Source organism: Phaethon aethereus (assembly GCF_964289735.1).
Source record: "Phaethon aethereus genome assembly, chromosome: 1".
NCBI lineage: Eukaryota > Metazoa > Chordata > Aves > Phaethontiformes > Phaethontidae > Phaethon > Phaethon aethereus.
This window is the reverse complement of record NC_138575.1, coordinates 7,303,794-7,329,902: the sequence shown is the minus strand read 5'-3', so window position 1 is coordinate 7,329,902 and position 26,109 is coordinate 7,303,794. Positions and strand designations below refer to the sequence as shown.

Genomic DNA, 26,109 nt, shown 5'->3' with positions numbered 1-26,109 from the left:
TCTTCAGTTTGGCTGACCCTGTACTCCAGCTGCATGACCTTGCACAGAAATAATTACCATAGGAGAGCATTGGTGGGCACCAGCAGAGTCTCTGGACTGGGAAGCAGAGTATGGGACCATCCAGGCCTGCAAGGGCTGTATTTTTGACTCAGAGACAGCCATGGCTTGAATAGATGGGTCTGTCCCACAAAGTCACTCAGGAGCATCCGTCTGAATTAATTAAATGCCCGAATTTATGTTAGGGCACATTACTGCGTGGCCAATTTTATTCAGAATTAATGTCGCCTTTGATTCCGAGTTAAATTGCACAGAAGAGTTTAATAAGAAGTAACTAATGGGTTTCAAAACTAAATTTGGATTCATCTTCCTAGAGGCTATCGGGTTAGCCCTGGAGGGATAAGTCTTTACAGAGACAAGAATCTGGGACATACAGGTTTTAAGGGGAGCAAAGGAGCAAAAAGGTACAATTTTTTAAATTATCCTTTTAGTCTTCATGTAAATCTTGAGAAGGGGTGATTTTTCCCCATTTGTTATCAAGGATGTCCTCTTTAATGTCAGGAACAGTGCCACCTCCTGGGATGGAGCAAGGGGCCCCTTTGACCATCATCTGATTTATGGGAGAGCAGGAACGCCCACACTTTCACCAGCTTCAGGAAAAATTTTCATTGCTGTTTTTTGTTTAGTTTTGAGATGGGTACAGCCCTGACCTCGCAGACTTTGCAGGAGGATGACTCCCTGCCTCCCTCCCTGCTCTGTATTATAGCAGCAGCTCTTGGCTGCAGGTGCAGGCATATAAGGAGCGAGGCAGCCACCTGGGCATGAATCACTGCCTGAACACCCAGACCCCCCCGTCTTCCAAGGAAAAGGGAATGGAAAGCACTGGCAGAATTTTAGCTGACCTGCTAGAAACAGTTCAATCACGCCATTTAACAGGAAAAATGGCTTCAGTCTGCAATTGGGCATGGCTCTGATTTGTAACAAGGAATTTAATGGTGCCTCTCCCAGAGGACCTAGGAGAGTAAAGACGAGGAGGTGAGGGTAGGAGATACCTAAATAGTTTAGAAAATATTTTTTAAATCCCTGTTCAGCAGAAACTAGCTAAAGCAGGTATGATTTGCTAGCTGAACAGTATTTGCTTAACAAGACACTTACTTGTGCACATTACTGCTATTAAGTAATCAATACACTTGGGTGCAGGGCTACACAGTTTATTGTTCCTCCCCGCGCTTTGCTCTGACTCAGCAGTGAATCTGTATGATTGTGCAAGTATTACCCAGGCAGCTAGAAGGTTTCTTGTGATAAATAGTGGTGGAGCCAAGGAAAAAAAAATTCAGGCATATTTTTCCTCTGTCTGACTCTTACAAGGTTGTTTTTTTTCTATTTAACTAGAGCCTCAGACTGGTGCTTCTCTGCAGCCCAACTCTTCGCACCACCTACTGCCTTCAGGAACCCGTCTAACAGGAGATACATCTTTCAGCATGTTCACACCTGCAGAAGCTTCACTTACCAGAAGCAGAATAAATTTACTCTATCCTACAGCAAACGATGGAAAAGATTGCGTCCATCTTTCTGCTCAAAACCAGAAAACGGTTGCTTTCAGAGCAGGTTATGAAAATTCCCCCATCTCAGGTCAGGAGAAGTTTGTGTCACACAAAGGCGACCATGTGCTGTCGTTCCCCACAGCCAGTTAGTTAACAGAGCTGTGACAGCCTTGTCCTAGAGATCCAGTTTTCTTACTCAAACAGATTCTAAACTAGCATGTTTTCCACTGCAAAAGAAATACATTTTAAAGCCTAAAAATCATGCAGCTCAGCTTCTTCCCTAACTTTGTGATGAGATGTAATATCTTGCCCTGTGTCCAGCTACAGGCAGCCAGCACACAATCAGAAGAAACAGCAATCCTTGTGCTCCAGCACATCTGCTGGGCACTAATCGAAGACGTTAACTCCCCTCCTGATGCAGTACCAAACACAGGCGCCTAGTGAGACTTTCGCCCTGCTCCGAAGCATCCCTTTCGGCTTCAGCTCACCAATTTCAGTGGAATGAATAACCGTCTAAAATTAGGCACATGCTTAAACACTTTGCCGGGCTCAGGCTCCTGGATTAACTGCAGACTCAGTCTCTCCCAGCACTGCACTTGACAGCGAGCTCCTTCCCACTCTGTCCCCACCCCAAGTCTTCGGGGAATGTTGCCATGGATTTCCATGGGACACAAAAGAGTCCATATTGGAAGAACCCTGTTAAGGTTGCTAGGCGTAAATATTGACTTAGCAGCTCTTCCGCCTTTTTTCTTTTTTAAGAACAGATTTGTTGGCCATGGCTGGAAAAATAAAATGATGGAGTATGCATGATTCACTCTGGCACTCACACAAACATGCAGATCAGTTGGCTGGCAGCTCGCTCCTCTGTTAGCAGAACATCGCTTCTAAAATGTGTCATTTTGTTTTGGCAGCAAGAACGTCCAAGCCCGTAGACAGAGAGATAAAATCTCCTACCTTCCATGTACTTCACATGGGGACCACTGACCTTCCCCAACACAGAACTTTTGGTTAATAATTCCAACAGCTTGTTAGCTGAGACACACAGAAGGACTAAGAGAACGTTGCATCATTTCACTCTAAAAGCCCAGCCCAGAAACGTCCCCTCTTGCACCCACTCTCCTGGGTCTGCTGACACGAGCAAGGACTGCAAAACGAACTGCAGGTAAAACTTCTTATTCAAAAGTCTTTTGAATAAAGGCTATTTCACAGACAATAAATATTGAGACAGAAGATACTTAAGGTCACACAGGAAGTGAGCAGCAGAAGTGAGAGGGGACCCAAGGGTTTTGGTCATGGGATTCATGCTTTCATCACCAGATTCGACTTCCTATAGTACTCCATGCACAGACTTTTAATCCTGAATTTAAAAAATATTATTTAAAATATGACTTCAACACACGACATTGTTCAAACCCTTTTCTGCCAGATCTGGATGGTTTGGCAGGACTGGCAGGGGGATAAACCTCCACTGGGGCAGCCTGAGAGTACATAGTCTATGTGATACTTGTGTGTACTAGTCCTGGACATGGCCAGCACAATCTCTGACTGTCCCTAAAAACCTGCTCACCACACACGGGGGCACGAGAAGCTCACCTGAGATTTGGCAGAGGCTGCAGGGAATACTGCCGCAGGAGTAATTCAGGATTCCCCCAGTAGACCTCGGTTTGACATACAACCAGGGGAACTCTTTTGAGAAGAGTTGCATTTGACAGCACCCAGCAGATGTCTGCCAGAAAGCAAGTACCTCCTCAGGAGGAAGACAAAAATCTAATGATTGAATACAGGAGGAGAAAGTCTAGTGTCAGAGAAGAAATCCTTCTCTAAAGCGTCACAAGGAGTTTGCTTGCACTCCAGCAAGATAGGGTGTCCTTTGGGACTTTTATCCCATTGGGGTTTAAGCATTTCTCCAAAGGCATAATGCAAAACCAGAAAGGAAGACCACGATCAACACACGCGCATATTTACATTTGCTTTGCACCCATCCTCTGTGGCTCTACCCTTCATCTAAGGAACAGGGACCAATTCCTCTTGCCAGGTATCCTCTGTGCACGTCCCTTTCAGAAGTGGCAGTCCGGTGCATGGCATGTTAAGGCTGCAGCACCTCACAGCCATGCAGGGCAGCCCAGGGCTCTGGCATCCTACCCACTAATTAGACAACACACAAACTAGCCATCCCCACTCAGTGTTAAGCTACCAGAAACAAAAGCAAGGACACTTAGATACCTTTGGAGTCTAGCAACAGCTGCTCACAATCCACTCCACCTCTCTCAAATCCATTTTTACTGACAACTTTTGAAGCAAGGACTTCATTGAACAGAGAAACAGGTTGATATCCTCTCTCCTCAACTGTAGGCAGATCTAGTTTGTTATTTTCTAAGCGTTTTCTTGGTGTCACAAACTCAATACTGTGTCTGCTAGCAAAGACGTCTATTTTCAGAATAAACACAATGACATGCGAAGTTTGTATTAGCAACAGCTAAGTAGAAGAAATCAGGAGATAAAAAAGGAAAAGTCTCTCTTAAGGTCCTAACATGCATAGGACAAGAGACTGAGTAGATCTAATTGTATGAAATTAAGGAATTTTCCACCTACTCACTCTCCTGCCCTTGCAGCTAGAACAGCACAGCCCGGGTGCTGCCTCCTGGTTTCTCAGGAAATTGTTTGCAGGAAACAGAAACATTTCACAATGCATAAGCAAGAAATAACCTAAACGATTTCTCTGCTCTACTAGCTTAAGGTCAAGGCTGATGTAAGGCAATCCTTACTGCATGCCAATATTGCAGCTCTTATACCCACACATGAGTATCAGGGGACAAACCAGACAAACACTGGTTCAAGCTGCCAGTTATTGGCCATTATTACCTGGTTATGGAGATGGCAACGGTTTTGCTTTATGCCAGGTTCTCAATAACACTACACAGCAAGCCAACATGCTGCGTTTAACACTGGGTTTACGTTGTACTGACCTGATACGGGTCAAGCAATGGGAAGGCAACTGCAACAAATGTTGTAGCTGTTTGGAGCCCCACTTATGCCTCCACTGAAAAGGATCCCCTCTGCCTACTGAGATGGCTGAGTTTGCCCTTGAACCTGCTCCTTTGGCTTAGGCTGTCTGAGCATTTAGTTCCCAAGTATCGAGTTAGTTTTAAAGATTTAGGATCAGTTTTGTCACATGGTACCCAGATGATCAGCCATCAGCGTCTACGTGACCAAGAGCTGGGGCAAGAAGTCCCACTAGGGACAGCAGTGCAGCAGGAATCACAGTGCCCCAGTCCAAAATAGACTTTTTGTACTTCCTTTAATTCAACCAGAAGAGAAGGTACTTTTAGAAGTTTAAAACAAGTTACATGGACCAATCCTAAAGCAACCAATCTCTTTCCATTTCGTAGAAACAAAGTCATGAGTGACAAATTCAGGTCCAAGTGTCTCAAGTCAGATAAGATGAATCCCACCTCCAGGGCATAAGATGACGACGAGGTAAGGATCAATTCTCTAATGACTACACTGAATTCCCAGCAGTTGTGAGCTGACTTTTTCTTATGCATGTATTCCAGCCACAGTCAGGAAAAAATACACACCATGGACAACCCTGATGAAATAGAAGCTGCCCTGGAAAGTTACTTCCAGAAGAGGCAGAGGTACCTCTCCATGGTACAGGCTACTGCCATCTCCTGTAGTATTCCATATCATGCCTAATTAGTTTTGGAGCAATTAGTATATAGACAGTTTTAAGCACTGGGAAATATACTCCTCATAATCCAGGAGGAAGCAGTTAAGGACATGTTAAACCACCTGGACACGCACAGGTCTATGGGGCCTGATGGGATCCACCCGAGAGTACTGAGAGAGCTGGCGGAGGAGCTTGCCAAGCCACTCTCCATCATTTATCAGCAGTCCTGGTTAACAGGGGAGGTCCCGGAAGACTGGAGGCTTGCCAATGTGACGCCCGTCTACAAGAAAGGCTGGAGGGAGGATCCTGGGAACTACAGGCCTGTCAGCCTGACCTCTGTACCAGGGAAGATTATGGAGCGGTTGGTCTTGAGAGTGCTCACAGGGCACCTGCAGGACAACCAAGGGATCAGGCCCAGCCAGCATGGGTTCATGAAAGGCAGGTCCTGCTTGACCAACCTGATCTCCTTCTACAACCAGGTCACCCACCTAGTGGATGAGGGAAAAACTGTGGATGTTGTCTACCTGGACTTTAGTAAAGCCTTTGACAGCGTCTCCCACAGCATTCTCCAGGAGAAACTGGCAGCTCGTGGCTTAGACAGGCTTACTCTTCGCTGGGTGAGGAACTGGCTGGATGGCCGAGCCCAGAGAGTTGTGGTGAACTGCGTTAAATCTGTCTGGCGGCCGGTCACAAGTGGTGTTCCCCAGGGCTCGGTTCTGGGACCGGTCTTGTTCAATATCTTTATAGATGATCTAGATGAGGGGATCGAGTGCTCCCTCAGTAAGTTTGCAGATGACACCAAGTTGGGTGGGAGTGTTGATCTGCTGGAGGGTAGGAGGGCTCTGTAGAGGGATCTGGACAGGCCGGATCGATGGGCCGAGGTCAACAACTGTATGAGGTTTAATAAGGCCAAATTCCGGGTCCTGCAATTCAGCCACAACAACCCACGCAATGCTACAGGCTTGGGGAGGCGTGGCTGGAGAGCTGCTCGGCAGAAAAGGACCTAGGGGTGCTGGTTGACAACCGGCTGAATATGAGCCGGCAGTGTGCCCAGGTGGCCAAGAAGGCCAACAGCATCCTGGCCTGTATCAGCAATAGTGTGGCCAGCAGGAGTAGGGAAGTGATTGTGCCCCTGTACTCGGCACTGGTGAGGCCGCAGCTTGCACCCTGTGTTCAGTTTTGGGCCCCTCACTACAAGAAGGATGTTGAGGTGCTGGAGCGTGTCCAGAGAAGGGCAATGAAGCTGGTGAGGGGTCTGGAGCACAAGTCTGATGAGGAGCGGCTGAGGGAACTGGGGTTGTTTAGTCTGGAGAAGAGGAGGCTGAGGGGAGACCTTATTGCTCTCTACAACTACTTGAAAGGGGGTTGTGGCGACGAGAGTGTTGGCCTCTTCTCCCAAGTAACTAGTGATAGGACAAGAGGAAATGGCCTCAAGTTGTGCCAGGGGAGGTTTAGATTGGATATTAGGAAAAATTTCTTCACTGAGAGAGTGGTCAGGCATTGGAACAGGCTGCCCAGGGAGGTAGTGGAATCGCCATCTCTGGAAGTGTTCAAAAAACGTGTGGATGTGGCGCTTCAGGACATGGTTTAGGGAACATGGTGACGCTGGATTAATGGCTGGACTTGATGATTTTGAAGGTCCTTTCCAACCTAATGATTCTGTGATTCTGTGATTCTACAACTCGGCTCTTGCTCTTCTCAAAGCCAGTGACCCAACTGCTGACATTATTAGTGGATAAGGTCTTTTTAAGGCATCACAGATTTTACTCCAGCCTAACTCCACTCCTTTCCCACTTTGCAGTCATTTGGTTGTCTTAATACAAAAGAAAACCAGAATATTTCTCAAAACATTTTCAGCACCATTTAAACTCGGGTAATCTTGTCTGCCTGTGGTGGGCTGAACAACCTGTCAGTCACACTTGTCAATCACTGTTCCTGCTCCTTAAATGTACAAGTCTAATAAAAGCAAAGAAGCAGAAATGAAGGACTGATACTTACTTTCTCAGGACTGCAATTTCATTCTCTATGCTGCTTTCCTTTCCCTTCAGTGCCTTCTTGGGAATGCACTTCACTGCAAAGAGTTTCCCACTCGCTCTCTCTTCAGCCAAAACAACTTCAGAGAATGCACCCCTGAAAGAAGAAAAGAAAAACACTGATTTTAAGTGGTGCCTTTTCTTTGACAGCTGTTAATGGAAACATAACCATTATATGTAGTTCTTCTGGTGTCTTTTGACAACTGGTTTTGTTAATCACAGCAACGGCATTATGAGCATCTGTCTTTGCCTTTACAAACATATGCAGACATTCACATTCATGTAAAACCTTAAAGGCTTACCAAATGCAACACTTTTAATACAGAACCACAGTCCAGCAGAGGTATGAGCAAAGCCTGAAAATCAGAAAATACCGTTTCCACACACAGGGGCATGGACTGTTGTCTGGCTGCTGATTTGATGGATGAGGTACTTTTCCCCTTCCTGAGGCTTTCTGAGGTTTAATTCATAGAGCAGCACAAAGTCCCTAGGACCAAATGACGCATGGGTGCCAAGAGTGCTCTCGGCTCCTCAGTGACCACAAGAGGTCAGGGCCTCCACTTTGGTCCTTCCTGGCAGCCCAGAGCATCTCCTCACCGCTGGCTCAACCCTGACTCAGCCGGGGAAGCAGCGTCAGAATTTCTCTATGTATACAGAGTTATTCCACAACACAAACTGCTGTGTGTAACCGCTCAAGCCAAAGAATCGGATTAAATCACAAGTCCAAACGTTGCCCTTAATAGCAGCCTCCCTGCGGTTACCCCAGAGAGGATTACACAAATAAAAAAACTTCAACACAGCAGCCAGTCACTAATTGCCAAGAGTGGGCAGTGCCTCTCCTTCATTAGGTTATTCCATAACAGTGTATTATTTCTTGCACTCTCATCGCTTCCTACAAAGCATCTGGACGTTACTGGGGAGAGGCCAGGAAAATGTTACAGTCAGTGCTGTACACACTTTTTTTCTGTTCTCACTGTTTTCTGAGCATTTGAGCATCATTCAGACACAGCTGGTCTGGATGGACTTTTGCTTTGGCACACTGGGGTTGCTCCTCTCCCAGTGCTCATTACTGGCTTAGGAGCAAGGTACTGGGGAAGACAAAGCATTGGCCTGATGAGGAAGAGCAAACCTTTGCCTCAGTTTGTCAAAACCTCCTCCTGTTTTGTCCAAGAGACATCAGAGCCAAGGACTTGTCTAATACGATCGCAACTGAAGGATCCAGCAGCTGAAGTATCATCTTTTGTTTATACGAAATAAAGAGAGGCAGGACATTTTCCTTCATTTTTTCCCCCTGTCAGTGGATTATTCTGATCTTCTACATAGCTCTCTGTGAAAAGAGCTCGGGAGCAGGCTGAGCAAACCCAACCACACTCCAGCCCACTCTTAAAATGTTAATATTTGATCACAGCCTCATTTCGCTGCCCCCAATTTTCTCTGACTTTCATTCCCTACAACTATTGCTTATCTAGATGTTTGTGGATAAACAGAAGTGCTTCCTTTCCTGGCCAGGCTCTTCCTTTTTAAGTCATGCATCTCAATGACACAACCAAGCGGCTGTGACCTCACCAACGGTTCCCAAGTTGCGAAACGAGTGAATGAATCATTGAGCCAGTGGATAAGTGGATAAGCAAAAGGAAGAGGCTGCTGCTTTGGAAACGAAGCGCCTGTTTACCCAGAAACACTTTTGTAGCCAGCAGTGATAGGGGAATGGTGATGGGAAGTTTAGGAATGGATTAAGAGATACTTTTGAGAACTGTTACAGTGGATGTTTGACAGCCTGTCTACATGTGGTAGTGACTCTCTGAACCAAGAACCTCAGTTTGGAGAGTGGTCCAGACTCTGGCCACATTTACACCACTCTCAGTTCAGGAATGATTCACCGTGTTCTGCTTTATGTATAATCTTCCACGGCACGTCAGAGCATAACAGGCTCCAACTTAGAGTCCATACCATTGGTCCCAATGGCTTGTGCAACAAAGAAATCAAGCCACCCAAAGGGTCTTTAAAGACCTGTTCTTTGCTATCCTCTTACCAACAGTCCTAGTCATTTCATTCACCAAATGGGGTTTTTGCCCCGATCCTCATGCTTGGGACAGCCAGACTAGAAATGCAATAAAATCCTTTTACTGGAAAGCCCTAAGACCTCTCAGTGCTTATCAACTTCAGTTGCAGACCGGGGTGCTCAGAAACTCATAGGACTGCTCCCAGCTGTATTTCATGAACCCCTTAAGTCCCATCTGCTTCAGCTTTCAACACTGCACTTCACTCCAGCTGTGTCTTCAACAAGCTTTTTGCCTTCAGTTAAATGCTGTTAAAAGCAGCATATTCATACTGCTTGTTTACTGATCACACAGCTCTCCCAGTGTTTACGATACTATAAAAACACAGAAAGCTCCCATCACAATCTGGATTTCAATGCTGTTCTCCAATAACAAAATAAAGGAAATCCCTTTATGTTCCTCTATGCAATAAAGCCAGCTTTGGGCAACACCTCTATTTCAGCTGGCTTCACCGTTTTGCTGGATTTCTTTCTCCACTTACCAGGACGGCCATGGGGTTCAATGGTTGGGAACAGCCTCTGTGAATTTAAATGACATTTTTTTGGGAGCTCCGAGATACTCATAAAAACCAATGCCCTATCTCCTCAACAACCTTCCTCATTAAAGCATGAAATGAGCTGAACCTCAGCTACAGCGTTCACTCACGTGTCACCCCTGGACCTGACAGGGTGCTTTCCTACACCACATTTTATATGAGGCCACGGCACGAAATTGCTGGTGCTGGGAAGAGCCCCTGGGCAATGGGGGGGAGCACTGGGGGGATCTGCCAGGAAGGCCGGAGGGACATGCGAGGCGGTCTGCACCATCCTGAGCACTACCTATGCTCCTGCTGCACAGAGCCTGTGTTCACAGAGCAAGGGGAGAGGAAAAGCGACAAGGCAACGGACAAAAGAAAGATAAGTGAAGTGTTGGAAGGAAAGAGAAGAGAGGGAACAGATGCAGATAGGGATCAAAGAGTTAAACAGACTGAGAGGAACATGGTATAGGACAAGAAGAAAGAAATGGTAGCAGGCAGCATCAACAAGGAAAAGGCAGCAAAGATACTCCTGGGGTCTGCTGGAGTCAGAAATAACAGTGGACAGGTGGGCAAGCAATTATCGTCGTTTCAAACACGCAACTGAATTCATCCACCCTGAACGATCCAGTCCAGCCCTCACTAAACCCCTCTTGACTCACCCATGAATAGATAAATACCAAAGAGAAAGTCAGAAAGATGAGGCTTCTAATTTTCTTGCTAACAGCAACGTATCCTACAGCAAATTCTCTGTCTTCTCAAAAAAGTTCCCAAGAGCTACCAACCTGACAGGCTTGCTAAAGAAGACTTTTTCCCCAAAAGAATTAATGTGGCCTTTAAAATCAAGACACTGATGAAGGAAGCAATTTATCTCTAAGAATTTATTATGATTCTTTATTGAGGGTTAAAAGTTAATTGAGTACAAAGTTCTATAAAGATGTTTGGTTCTGGAAAATGTTGCATTTTACACCATCAAAGTGACAGGACTTTTTGTGAAAATGGCTTCCATTAAGCAGTGTTATGTAGTAAAAAGGAAAAAAAAAAGGATATAGGAGATGCTGGGCAACCAGAATGCTACATGTCTGCAGCTCAGACAGGGCTCTGGATTAACATCCCACCTCTCCTAGAAGGTACCACATGGTATTTATAATGACATGATGTTCCCAAGATCTGCCATTTGCAATCCATATGCCAGTATCTCCATGGTCATCGCACCAAGCCAGAAAGAGATTCAGAAGCCTCTTGGTCAGTCCTGACTTTTGAATTATGAGGTTTTATCTGAAATTTCATGCATGGAAAAACACAATTTCTGTGAAGGACACCAGGAAACAGGGGTATTTTTTTATTCTGTGTAATACCAAGGAGGGTGTTTACTCTGTGAAAATATTTGGGGGAGTTTTATTCTCCTCCCCTCCAGAAAATACTGTCAAAAATTATTTTTACACTCTGATGCAGGTTTAAAAAAAAAGAAAGTAAAAGGTGGTAATTGATTAAAAGTTATGATTTTAAAGGTGTCTGCAATGGCTGAAGTGTCCCATTCCCTTCAGCTGGGAAACAAGTAGTTTCAACCTTTCCAACGTGCCTGGGGACCCTGCCTTTGCCTCTCTGAAGAGGGGCTTCAAACCCCTTCAGGAGCTTTTCTCGTCCTGCCTGGAGATTATAGCAAACAAATAAAAAAAGCATCATGGTTTTGAGGAGATAGGACAGTAGTGGAAATAGGTAAACAAGAAACTTCTGCAAAACTAAACCACTTTTAGCTGCCAAAATACATGTGTGGCAACTGAACCTATTTTTGAAAGTTTTGACCATGTTATCACTTACCCTAGAGAATTGACTATTTTTAAACTTCTAATTAAGGCATGGAATAATTTTATGATCTAAATCATTTTAATATGAATTAGGAACAATGTAAGAGAAAAAAAGAGAGGTTAAATGACTTGATGTGACATACTGAGATAATGGCAAATTCTAGAACGTGGTCGAGGTTCTGACTCCTCAACCTTTTGCACACATCTGGACAATACAGCATCTTATGAGATGTCAATCTTTTATAGTTTTAAATTGTTTAAATTATTTATCATCTGGTTATTTTCTTTAATCTAAGTTTAAAGATTAGGATGTCAAGATTATCATTGGAATACGAATGGCATTCATACCTAAACAGACTGGATTTTCTATTAGAATGCAATGTCTGCAGGACGAGGCTATCCTGCAGATCAAAGAAAAAGAAAGGCCAAATAACTTTTTCCTTCATCTGTTTGAACTATAATTTAATATGGACACTTAATTTCTGAAATACAATGAACAACATCATATACTGTGACAGCAAATCTGTTCTCATTCATCAAAAAAAATTGCTGTCACAACAATACTGGCAAAATGAAGATAAAGGCTGATGGATGGATAAAACTTAATTTTTTCCATTTGCAGAGACCTCCATGTTGAGCAGTTTTCCACTGCATTAGCAGGTGCTCTGTCATACTAAATCAACAGACATAGTCAGGAAACAGATTTCACATCTTTGGGTTGTATATAGCTAATGATCTTAATTATGATACAGTTGGCTTTCTGTGTGTGCTTGGCTCCAGCCAAACCATGGAAAAAAATAGTGAACACTCATGGCTTGAAAAATATACCACATCCACGGTAGAAGATCACTGAGATGGGAAACCAACCGAATCAACCTAAGACCAAGCAAATCAAAGGTAATTCCTGTAGTGTGGCTTCAGCAACCACACACAAATTTTGCTCCTTGACTCCCCAAAGAAAGGTAAGTTTGAACTGCACTACAAACAAAGGCAAGTATGTAAGAAAGTATCTTCTCTGGCATTTTCACAGCTTTTCCCATGGACCTCAGGGAGTTAACTGTGGGATGAGCTCAAGCTCTGTGTAACCAGCACATCGCAGGGAGATTCTGGTTCTGCAAAATATTTTTCTACTAAGCCATTTTTCTGCACAAGTCATGTTCTACTTCTTTTTATTAAATTTTCTACTCAGTCACTTTTGTACACACATCCTCACTCTCCCAAATTCCAGACCCATCCCAAGATAAACCCAAACTAAGGCTGGAAATAAAGTTTTTCACTCCAAAGTCATGTCCATGAATGTCCTGAGGTCTGTGTGAAAATGAATTTATAATGAAAATTTCAATAGTTCAGTGACGTCTGAAAGCAAAGTTAACAACACTAAAGTGTGGAGGGTGTTTTTACCCAGTCAAGAGCAAAGGAGAAGGCTTTTGGGACACACGGTACAGCAGTCAAATATCCCTACACATTCCCAAGAGCTGAATATAAATTTGTGGAAAAAGAAACACACTTCCTAATCTGGTTGCACCCATCTATTCTTTAGAGGACAAATGCCTTTTCTAGCTGTTTTCATTCATCAAACACACAGTCCCAACCCTGCAGCCCCTTCTATGGCAATGCTTCCTCTGCCTGGGCAAGAGCAGAACAACCAGGATCACTGTATTAACACTGGTATTTTTAGCCTCACTCCTCATTTAACTTCCACTAAGCCACCCAGCCACAACTGAAAATGCTGTTTTCTACCTCGGGGCCTGCGGAGTGTCTGCTGTAACACCAGACATGGTCCTGCTCTGGGCTGTATCTGACTCTGGTTCCCCTCCCCAGGGCTGATCCTGATCCCCACCCACAGTGATGTTCCCCATCCCCACGGAGATGTCTGATGCCCAGGGCTGAGGCTGCTATTACCCATTACAGATGATGAACAGCACTTCCAACTGTGCCAAAATGCACTTGCTATAGCATGAGGGATGCTCAAATAACAATGGCAAGGGGCAAAAATACTCTTTGCTGAGTGCTCCTGTAGCAAGGAGCTGCTTTCTGGACTACTGACATGTTTTTCTGTGCCCTGAGCCATTGCCCCATGCCAGTACCCTCAGCATTTTGTCCAAGCTAGAAGGTACAGTAAGACCATTGGTGTCTTACAATGAGTAGCTGCTTCCCCACGGTGTGACAGGAGCCCAGCAATCACCATGCCCAGGGATGGGCAGCACATCCCCAGGTCCAGACGTCATCTCTCCAGCCACTTTGCTGCTCCCCTTCTAACAAGTTTTGGGAGAGAGGAACCACATCAATACACAGATCTCTGCTGGGACTTAGAGCCACAGCCATAACAGAGACACCCAACGATATCATACTGCAGGTAGAGCTTCTTCTTTCCCTTCCTTATAAACCAGTTTGTTTTTCTCCCACTGTTACAGGGTGACTCGCGGTGACAGAATGAGCAGCACAAAGCTTTCATCTTCCATAGTTTACCAAAAGTGTTTGGATTTGTTTGGATTTAACTTCCATTTTTTGGGGGTACTATTATCTACAATCACAACAACAGCTTAATGTTTTGACAGTTCTTGTCACCAGAGTCAGCTGCAAGAATTTTAATGCAAATTTGAGGCTTATAATTTCTTCTGGTTTAGCTACTCAATATTTTATACTCTCAGGGGGGAAAAAAAAGAAAACCCACACCCAAAACAACCTAGAGTTAAGATTGAAAAATCCATGTCAGTTACTTAAAGGAAAGCTACTTAGAGGAGAGAGACTTCTATGAAGCCTGAAAACACCAACTTAAAGCTGGACATTATAAAGCATGAAATTAGGACAATTTAGTCAAGGTGGTTTCCTTCACACCCCTGCCTCTTCCCCTGGACCATCTTCACCAGAACACAAACACCTCCTTAATGGGCAGCAATCATTTTCACCCAAGGAAAAATTTCTGGAAACCATTCAAACCATTCTGTAGTTGAAATTAGTTCTTTACTCCAGGATGAATTTCAGGTTCACAGCGGGGCATGGCACACACATCACCGGCACTCCGTGTCACTGAGAAACTCCCTTCCTTCAAACATGATGTTGTGAGGCATCAGCAGAGGAGCCGCAGTGCTCCCTTGTGCCCTGAGCACTTCTTCCTGCCCAACAAGCCAGCTCAGCTCCCACTTTGGGGGCCAGCAGGGAAACGCCAAGTTTGAGACCTGTGTTGCAATGCAGGCAGGAGAGCAGAGCGCCTCTGGGATGGCGTCCAGCCATGCGGATGGGAAATCCCGCAGTGCTTGGGGCACTCCAACTCATACACCAGCAGGGTGAAGGCACAGAAGCACATGGCCAAGGAAACTCCCCAGCAAAAAAAGCCATTATGTGCAGAGTAGAGCAAGGAATGTGGGCTTCAGTGTCATAAAACTTAGCTTCAAAGATGAATAAAACACATAAAGCACAGAAATTAAGCCAGAAAGAAAAGTTTCTGCACAATATCTTCCTTTTCTGAGATGAACTAATTTGTTGTAGCTGCCTGGTGTATGCTAATTTAATAGGATGCTATGCAGTCTGTTCTGAGACAGTGATGCATGGATGCTAAAAAGGGAAACTGGCCCAGCGCAGATCCCCAGTCATGTTTGTTATTACAGTCCTCTTTTTTCCTGAACTGTTTGCTCCCTTCCGATTAATCCTGACCCCTACTAGAATGGGAAGTATTGTCTTTAAAGGCCTATTACATTTACATTACATTCTCCATGGCAATCACAGTAAAGCTATCCAGAATCAAAAGCAAAGCATACAGCTTTCTGTATTGAGTTCTTCCTTCCATTATACACTTCACAAATGAGCTGTTAAGCAGTTTATTTTCTCCACTGATGATCACTTTCTTTCCAAAGTGAATATTTAAGTACCTTTTTTCCACTTTCATCTTATAAGACAAAAGGAGCTCATTGTTGCCCAGGGTTTAACTGATGGCAGCATTCTCATAGGGAAATAACCTTTCTTTTTCTAATAATGACCTCAAACCTTTCTCGAGGCAAGAGATCTCCATAAGTGATCTCCATAATTCTTTTCAAAGCATTTCCCTGTTCTGACACTGATATATGCAGGGTCTATTACAACACATCTGATTTCTGCAGATCTTATCTGGCCATATAAAGCAGATTACACCACTTTGAAAAAAAGTGTTTCTTCTTCTTCTTCCACATGGAAACTTAAGAAATTATCTGGCACACCATGGCACTCTCCAAGAGGCTGGCTCAATTAAGGAACAACTGGATGACATTGCATCTTTTAAAGCAAAGCAAAGATAGTGCAAACACTATAGTTTTGCTTGCAACAACTCCTATGTTCCTTCTAAAGAGAAGGTCTTTAGTTAAGATGAAACTAGCAACTGCCTAAAGTTCAAATAACTTTGCATTGTGTCTAAAACATGGGAAACTCCCATTTAGCCAGGAGTTTTGCCTAAAGGTGTCTGGACCTTCACAAATCCAAGTTGCAAAAGCCTGCACAGCACCTGATTCCTTCACGTGGCATTTGTCTATCTACAGAACAAAACCCAAGTGTCAGTTCTGGTGGTCTTCCTCAGTGATCATAAGGAAACAATTATATCACTTGGCCTGTGATTTTCAAACACTGTCCCTGTCTTTCGTGAACTGTATGGCCCATTCTACAGATGAGGGACTCGAGGAACAGGAACCACATGGACCTATTCTTCTTGCTTAACTTTATTTATTTATAAGCAAGGAACTTTGCATAATCTAAAAGTGCACACTCCTTTTATACTCAACAGAGAAGCACCTTCAACAGATGATTACACCCCATCCTAAAATATATTGAGGGCAGCACACTATGACCTTGTAGGAATCCTTAAGCCCTGTCAACCAAAACTCCCCTCTCCATTTGCTGCCTGACTCTGCTCAAAGAGATCATCGGAGGTGCACAGCCATTAGCACCGAGATGCCCGTCAGGCAGCTGCAATTAAGTTAGATGACTTACAGCCTTAGGAGCTCAGCTTGCTTCCAGAGAAACCAGAGTCTGACTTCCCAGAATGAAAGTCCTTTGACTGCAGCTACATGAGTATTGTTGACATCTAAGCTATTCCTCCACGGCTCCTGTTACAGCCAAAAGATGGCCAATACAGCAGTGCTGGGGTAACTGTCTAACACTAGTCAGACGAATTGCACCCTAAACACATCTCTTGATCTTCACTGAGAGCAAAGGGAGCCTAGGGGGAGAGATGATGATGTCCACAGTGTGGACAATTTGAAGGCTAAGGCACACAAATCTCCTCCCCAACTCACAGGACCTGAGTATGCAGAATAATCACATATTCAAAACAAAGATAGGAAGATGACTTCTAAGGCTTCTTGTGCCCATGATCACGGCACAATTCCTGCCTATTCTAAGGACAATTTTGATTAGTTAATCAGACCATGAAACCAAGGCACATCTCCTAGGATCTGCCTTTTCCAGTTTAATCCTTTAGACCAAATCTACAGCCCCCAGTCAGGAAGCACTCTCCATGAACGTGATGAGCAGCCACTGAAAGAGGAGGCCACCAGGTTCAGAGCTGCCACAAGCACAGCTGAACAATTCCCATTGTGTAAGAGCCCCTCTCTGCCACTATGAAACTCTAATTGGCTAATTCTCATCCTGTTGTTACCCATCCAGACAGTCCTGCATATCTGTTTTAAATATTTGGACTAAAAATGATGTGTATTTCGTATCCTCACCCACTCCAAGTTGTAGCTTAGAATTAAAAAAAAAAAAAAAGAAAAAGATGGAGAGGTACAATTCAGTACAATGGAATACAAATTGTTTTGTAGCGAAGAACTGAGCTCTGGTAGGAAAAGTCACTGCAGGATATCCAGAGCTCCATCTGCAGCCTTACTTCCAATGGTCACTTCTTAAAACACTAGAAAAGTGTTTGCTTTCCTACTCCCCAGCCTTTTGACTCATGTATTCACATGTGGTTTCATGTCTCAGGTACATTAAGAAATCTTAGCAAACTGGTTTGCCTAGTAACTGGCAAGCTTGCAAATAAACATTTTGGCAAAGATTATTCCAATGTAACTGTATACAGAAGTTACCAGGCACTTCTGAATCTCACAGATACTTCTGCTAAAAGAATTACACACACTCTCCACATGTGCAAGCCTCAGTACTGTTCTCACTCAAACCTTGGTACAAAAAGGGTCTTCCTTTCAGCTTCAGTTGATGATGAATCTCCCCACAGCTCCATGTTTAAGGTGCTGTGTTGAGACTGCTGAGGTTACTCACAAAATAGGTGCAACACCAGCACGACATTCCCCTGTAAAGTTATTGTCATGAGCCTCCACACTGTTCTGAAGAAATATTTTTTATTTCATGGAGTTATACTGGGATTAGCCAAAAAGAAATTTCCCAGGAGATGTAAGGAACCAGAAGCTGCATCAGTTTCCATCCAAAGCAAGCCCAGCTTCCATCCAAACCAACCCCAGCCAAAGTGTTGATCCAGATGAAGCAGGGAGCATATGGGGCCCAGCAACAGAGGTCCTCTGTGTTTATCCCGTGCTCTTAACAGCAGAGAAAGCAAGTGACACATGCAGCAATCCTATCCCCTGAGGACAGGAACCTTCTGCTGCCTTGCCCATATGATGGTAGAAGACAGTGTCAGGAGGGAAGGAGTCCCTTCAGCATGGCAGACCTTCAGCAAAGCAGCTCGGCCTAGTGAATCACAGCAGGAAAAAGATACTGGTGTTTCCCATATTTCATCTGAAAAGAGGACAGATCTCCCCACCTAAAGTGCCGGAGTCTGGCCCATGGAAGCCATCAGTCATTGAGATGGTCCATGGAAGCCATCAGCAGTGGGACAGACATTGACATCTCTGTCTTATCATCCATAAAAGGCTTTAGATTCCTGGTTTAATAGCAACCAGTTTAGTCTTCACAAAAAACAATCACTCACCTATTTACCAACCCTGCTGGCAAGGAGATGAGGACTGAAGACCTCCAGATCTGCCTAGGCAAGCTCCTGCTACTGAGCTTCACCTGACTCACGAGAACCATGACAGACTCCAACAGCCTGCAGCTTCAGCACACTGTACAAACATATGCCAGTGCTGGGCTACTCATGCCTCAGTCTTCACCTCCCATTGTCCAGTGAGCAACAGCACAGGAGGAATTAACTCAGTGCCCGAAGTAGCTCACAAACACCAACCAAAGTCAACTGCTGCATAGGGATGACCTTCTGTGTTGGAAAACTTCAGCAGAAACAATCTGACAGCAACGCTGATTCCCTTTATCTGAAATGTAATCATAGCACATTATAGTCTCATAATACAATGACAAGTTTCCTAGGAGATGACTGCCATGCACCCTACCTATTTTTAAAAATTAAATTTCTCAGAACTCATTTCCATCTCAGGCTGACATGATACATACGCATCGACAAACGCCACCACCGTGCTTCTCAGCCATCATGCGGGTCTAGATAACCCAGCCCAGACCTTGGATGGCAGGTCTGAGCAGTACCATAACACACCCAATGAGCTGGATGAGGGTGGGGGGAGGGGAACAGAGCTCTTCAAACTTGACAGTAATAATTTCTGTGTTTCTTTGGAAGCTGTTGCATAATTTCAAACATGAGTAAAAAAGAAGCAGTATATTATCCTCCCAGGTGACATGCACCCCAGAAGACGAAAGTCCCCCAGCAAGTTTGCACGAGAGCACTGGCAAAGTGATGAGGAACAGGCAGGATCGCAGGAGTCTCTCTCCCAGTGTCCTATAAAGGTTATCTGTGAGCCAATTTCCAAGAATACTGCAAGCAGCAGGCCACTGGCAGTGACTTGAGGAGCTAAGCTGAGCCTGGTCCAGCTGGTAAAAGCTGCCACAAGTTGCATGTGGTACAGCTGTGCTGTGGTCGGTATGTCAGCCCACAGAAGAGATGGGTTGCAGAGCATTCAAAACAGGTAGAAAGTTGATTAAAGTGAAAAAGCTAGAAAGATTTCAGAAATCTGGCATCCTTGCGAGCTTCTGTTTACCGTCATTGAAATGGTTTGGAGAGGAGGAAAGGTTGGACACTTAATCCTGACAGCAAGTGCACAAGCTGATCCCTGGGTTCATTTTAGGAATAGATCAAAATGGGGCAGTGTCTCTCCCCACCATGATCAGATGGGGAGGTTCACTATGAAGAAATAAGCTTTGAGTCCTTTAAAACATGACAGGTCAAAAGGATGTATGTGAAACTGTTGGAATAGCAGAAAAAGCATGATACTTCCTTGGGGAAAACAGTTTTGCTTTCTGCTGTGAGTAAGAGCCTAATTGGATTAGAAAATTTATGCTCTCTTTGAAACAAAGCCCTTTACCCATTAAATTTTTTCAATTTCTAAGTGAACGAGCACTCATTCCAAGCAAATGGAGACTTGAGGATCCTGAAATATAAACTCACACAGCTTGCTCATGAAAAGTATTCTTTTTACCTGGTTAAAGGAAAACATGAAGAAGGCAAGAAATGCTCAACAGGGCTGGCATCAGGGTCTCCCCAGTCCAGGGTCCTTTCTTTAGTAATAGCCATTAATAGTTATTTAAAGAAAGAGAGCAAGAAATGGAGCTTATGCAGCATAAGACTTCCCCCCACCCTGTTTATCTCCCTAGTCTCCAACAGTCAGTGTTCCAGAAGAGGGATCTCTATTCAAGTGACAGTTGCATTGACCCATCATGTCTTAGCTATCTATCCTCTACTAATCTGTAGAGTTCATTTTCTTCAAACCATTTACATTTAAATTTCACAGTCTCCTGTAGAATTGAGCTCCACTGACTAAAAATTGTATGAGAAAGCAGTTCTTGTTTGTTTTACATTTGCTGCTTGATAATTTCTTTCCATAACCCTCTAGTAAAACACATTCTAAATACGTTAAGTAACCAACTGCTTTCCCATATTATGTAATGGGTTTTAATCACAAATATAGTGAATGGTTTTTAACCTGGGACTGGAGAGTAGTGCTAGAGACAATCAGCAAAAGGAGTCTGCAGAACGGGATTCCCCTTCGCTCTCCATGGCAAGAAACTCCCAACCTATAGTAGGATATGCATGTGACAAAACCAGAATTCTTAGAAAATGAGGCATAACTTCTTACACTGTGCTACATCTTCACTGCCATGTTTAATTTTGAAAGAAGAACTATAAAAATGAGGAAACTTGTTAAAGAAGAAGTGAGAAGGTCCTAGGAGACAAAAGCAGGAGAGTTAAAACTTGCAGGAGGCATAAAGACTGTTTAAAAACATCGACTTTTGGAACTCAGAACAAATATATACCCCATGTAAAGCAACTTGAGAAACAGAGAAGTCTGGCAAGCCAAGCAGCTGGGCCAGAGAAACTATGAGAAGTCAGTCAGCATCCTCAAAATCAGAAGCTGTGTGTCCAAATAAGGAAACAAAAATGGATTTTAAGTTCTAGTGGGTAAAATACAAAAACTTCAAAAGGCAGGTAAAAGCATCTGAAGAACAAGTTGCACCAGGCAGGAAATTCAATAAAGAGTATTTTGCACATATCAGAAGCCAGAAGTATGCCATATTGCTGATGGACCAGGAAGCAGTCAAGTATAGAACAAGCACGAATAAACCCACATGGCTATAGCAAAAAAAAACCCAAAAACTTTTGGCATTCATGCTCACTGCAGAGAGGTTTGGGGAGGTTCTCACATTGGACACATGGCCTTCTTTACAAGGTTGGTAGAAGGGGTTATAGGCTGAAATGACCCAACCATTCTAGAAGTTAGGCGTGAAACTACTGGAGCTCTAAACACTGGCTGAAATCTCTCCCTTGAAGCTTTATGGGTGCCCAAAAATTAGAAGGCAGCTTATGTGACACAACTTTTAAAAAGGGATTCAAAGGAACAATTCAGGAATTACAGGGAACTCCAGATTAGTAAATCTGACATCAGCAAATCAGTAAAAACGATAATGAAGAACATCCCTCTGGAAGAATATGATAGATTGAGGAAAAGCTAATATTGCTTTTGAGAAGGGAAGCCAGGTCTTATAAATGTATTGGAGTACTCTGGAGATGTAAACGGGTATGTAGAGGAGGAGATCCCAATGATGTAGTTTACTTAGATTTCAATGGGATGCCTCAGTGCAGGATCTTTGAGCAGCTGAGATGGTAGAGGATAGGAGAAGCTTCTTGCACAGATAAAGAGCTGATTAAGAGACAGAAAACACCAAGGAATAAATGGTAAATCCATTTAACCATTGCTAAGGATTACTAAGAAAGCACGTTGCCACACCCAGCATGCTGCATGCCACCCCTAGGCTCATCTCTAGTGAGCCTCATTTTATCCCTTTCCCCCTTCAAATCCAGTTTAAAGCCCTCTTGATGAGCCCTGCCAGCTCATAAGCAAGAATCCTTTTGCCCCTTGGAGACAGTTGCACTCCATCTGCTGCCAGCAGGCCTGGTGCAGTGTGGACCGCCCCATGGTCAAAAAACCCAGAATTCTGATGACGGCACCAGCCCCTGAGCCATGTGTTGACCAAGTGTGCTTTCCTGTTCCTTTCAGCGTTCCCCTGCCACTGGAGGGACTGATGAAAACACTACCTGAGCTCCTGCTCCACCGATCAGTCGCCCCAGCACTCTGAAGTCCCTTTTAATCGCTTTTGGGCTTCTTAGCACAACCTCATTGTTGCCAACCTGCATGACCAACAGCGGGCAGTAATCAGTGGGCCGAACCAGACCAGGGAGTTTCCTGGTGATGTCTCTCACCCGGGCCCAGGGAGGCAGCAGCCTTCCCTGTGGGTTGGGTCCGGTCCTCTGTACCCCTCAGAAGGGGGTCACCTACTTCAATTAAATTACCCTCCTTTTTTTCTTAACAGAGGACGTCTTGATGCGTGGGGCTGGCTGACTCACCCCAGGCAACCCCCTGGATGGGCTTTCATCAAGGTCCTCCTGTTCCTGTCCCTCAAGTTCAGAGCCCCATGTCTGTCGTGTGAGGGCAGCTGGGATGGTGAGGGAGGCCGGGAGGGGATTCGCCTGCCGCCCTGAGCAGGGACCTGCTTCCATTTCCCCTTGTCTCTGGGATCCTCTCCTTCTGCCCAGCAGCAGGAGGGCAGGGGATCCCCCGCTGCTTGTGGAGCCTCCGCCAGCTGCCTCTGCCTCAGGGACGGCCGGGTGCGGCTCCGCCGATCCGTCTCCCTCTCGCACTCCCTGATGCCGATTCACTTAAAGCAAGAATAAAGGAAGGTAGGGGTTATATTTATTCCAGAGCCATCAGTCCAAAAAGATCACAAAGGCTATTTCCTCCATGAGTATGATGCACCTTTCAATCCTGTGTTTTCCCTGGATATCTCATGATAATTCTCTGCTGGTTTAATTCCTCTGAAGTCAGAGGTTGTAGTTACTTCTAGGTGTCCTGATCAGGCTACTTAGGTGAAAATGATCTCATTTGAATTGGACAGTATTTCACACGCACTTTTCCTTGCTTTTTCCTGTGGATTAACCCTAAAGAAGTCCCTGTTTGTCTCAGTGATAGGCTTGACTCTCTGTGCATTTTGCATACCCATTTTTTTTCCATGAGCTGCTCTTGGCTGCTGCTGGCTCCACCACATTAATCGACCATAAGAACAATTGTACTGGGTCAGACCAAAAATGCAGCTCAGCCAGTGCCCTGTCCTTGCAGCCAATGCCAGATGTCTGGGGACAAAAGTATAGGTCAGTGTTTAACAATAATTATTATAATGTGCTGCTAAGATGAGCTGGCGGGGAAGGCGACTGGCCTGGCTGAACAGGGAGATTTTGCTGGGACTCAGGAAAAAGAGAAGACTTTATCACCTTTGGAAGAAGGGGCAGGCAACTCACGAAGAGTACAAGGATCTCGTTAGGTCAAGCAGAGAGAAAATTAGAAAGGCAAAAGTCCAGCTAGAGCTCAGTCTGGCCATAGTTGTAAAGAATAACAAAAAATACTTTTACAAATATATTAACAACAAAAAGAGAGGCAAGGAGAATCTCCATCCCCTACTGGATATGGCGGGGAACATTGTCTCCAAGGATGAGGATAAGGCTGAGGTACTTAATGCCTTCTTTGCCTCAGTCTTTAATAGCCAGTCCAGGTATCCACAGGGTATTCAGCCCTCTGAGCTGGAAGATGGGGATGGAGAGCACAATAACCCGCTCATAATCCAGCAGGAAACAGTTAAGGACCTGTTAAGCCACCTGGATACCCACAAGTCTATGGGGCCTGATGGGATCCACCCGAGAGTACTGAGAGAGCTGGCGGAGGAGCTTGCCAAGCCACTCTCCATCATTTATCAGCAGTCCTGGTTAACAGGGGAGGTCCCAGACGACTGGAGACTTGCCAATGTGACGCCCATCTACAAGAAGGGCCAGAAGGAGGATCCTGGGAACTACAGGCCTGTCAGCCTGACCTCGGTACTGGGGAAGACTGTGGAGAGGTTCATCTTGAGGGCGCGCACAGGGCATGTGCAGGACAACCAAGGGATCAGGCCCAGCCAGCATGGGTTCACGAAAGGCAGGTCCTGCTTGACCAACCTGATCTCCTTCTACGACCAGGTGACCCGCCTAGTGGATGAAGGAAAGGCTGTGGATGTTGTCTACCTGGACTTTAGTAAAGCCTTTGACAGCGTCTCCCACAGCATTCTCCAGGAGAAACTGGCGGCTCGTGGCTTAGACAGGTTTACTCTTCATTGGGTAAAGAACTGGCTGGACGGCCGAGCTCAGGGAGTTGTGGTGAATGGTGTTAAATCCAGTTGGTGGGCGGTCACAAGTGGTGTTCTCCAGGGCTCGGTTCTGGGGCTGGTCTTGTGCAATATCTTTATCGATGACCTGGTTGAGGGGATCGAGTGCTCCCTCAGTAAGTTTGCAGATGACACCAAGTTGGGTGGGAGTGTTGATCTGCTGGAGGGTAGGAGGGCTCTGTAGAGGGATCTGGACAGGCCGGATCGATGGGCCGAGGTCAACAACTGTATGAGGTTTAATAAGGCCAAATTCCGGGTCCTGCAATTCAGCCACAACAACCCACGCAACGCTACAGGCTTGGGGAGGAGTGGCTGGACAGCTGCCCGGCAGAAAGGGACCTGGGGGTGCTGGTTGACAGCCAGCTGAACATGAGCCAGCAGTGCCCAGGTGGCCAGGAAGGCCAACAGTGTCCTGGCCTGTATCAGGAATAGTGTGACCAGCAGGAGTAGGGAAGTCATCATGCCCCTGTGCTTGGCACTGGTGAGGCCGCACCTCAAATACTGTGTTCAGTTTTGGGCCCCTCACTACAAGAAGGATGTTGAGGTGCTGGAGTGTGTCCAAAGAAGGACAACGAAGCTGGTGAGGGGTCTGGAGCACAAGTCTTATGAGGAGCGGCTGAGGGAACTGGGGTTGTTTAGTCTGGAGAAGAGGAGGCTGAGGGGAGACCTTATCGCTCTCTACAACTACTTGAAAGGGGGTTGTGGCGATGAGGGTGTTGGTCTCTTCTCCTCTCTTCTCCCAAGTAACTAGTGATAGGACAAGAGGAAATGGCCTCAAGTTGCGTCAGGGGAGGTTTAGATTGGATATTAGGAAAAATTTCTTCACTGAGAGAGTGGTCAGGCATTGGAACAGGCTGCCCAGGGAGGTGGTGGAGTCGCCATCCCTGGAAGTGTTCAAAAAACGTGTGGATGTGGCGCTTCAGGACATGGTTTAGGGGACATGGTGGTTCTGGATTAATGGTTGGACTTGATGATCTTAAAGGTCCTTTCCTACCTAGTGATTCTGTGATTCTGTGATTCTGTGTGAACTGGGGTTGTTTAGTCTGGAGAAGAGGAGGCTGAGGGGAGACCTTATCACTCTCTACAACTACCTGAAAGGGGGTTGTGGTGAGGTGGGTGTTGGCCTCTTCTCCCAAGTAACCAGCGATAGGACAAGAGGAAATGGCCTCAAGTTGCACCAGGGGAGGTTTAGGTTGGATATTAGGAAGAATTTCTTTACTGAGTGATCAAACATTGGAACAGGCTGCCCAGGGAGGTGGTGGAGTCACCATCACTGGAAGTGTTCAAAAAATGATTAGATGTGGCACTTGGGGACATGGTTTAGGTGGCACGGTGGTGTCAGTTTGATGGTTGGAATTGATGATCTTAAAGGGACATGGTTTAGGTGGCACGGTGGTGTCAGTTTGATGGTTGGACTTGATGATCTTAAAGGGACATGGTTTAGGTGGCACGGTGGTGTCAGTTTGATGGTTGGACTTGATGATCTTAAAGGTCTTTTCCAACCTTAGTGATTCTCTGATTCTGTGATATGATGGGCCTTTTATTGCCACTGCAGGTAACAGTCGTCTCTTCCTTGTGGGATTAGAAGTTAGCTACTGCTTATCAAACTAAAGCTCACATCACAATACTTAGTTATTACATCTTAAATGGCATGCAGCAATTTTCCTTTGTATCCCTTCAGCTAGAATAGCCCAAACCCTCAAAATTTCTCATGCATTTATCCTTACAGCATCCTTACAGGATCAGGCAGTGCCGTCACACGTGTGAAATACATGGGAACTAGGACAGGGATAGCA

The 26,109-nt window shown here is 45.1% G+C and overlaps 1 protein-coding gene across 1 annotated transcript in view; it reads right to left on the bottom strand.

Annotated features, from left to right (window-relative positions):
* CAMK1D (calcium/calmodulin dependent protein kinase ID) overlaps positions 1–26,109 on the bottom strand; it is a 239,810-nt gene that overhangs the window by 130,110 nt on the left and 83,591 nt on the right. Inside the window, exon 2 of the mRNA XM_082001800.1 lies at positions 7,210–7,341. Coding sequence (XP_081857926.1) covers positions 7,210–7,341 — 132 coding nt within the window. The remainder of the gene's footprint in view (positions 1–7,209; positions 7,342–26,109) is intronic.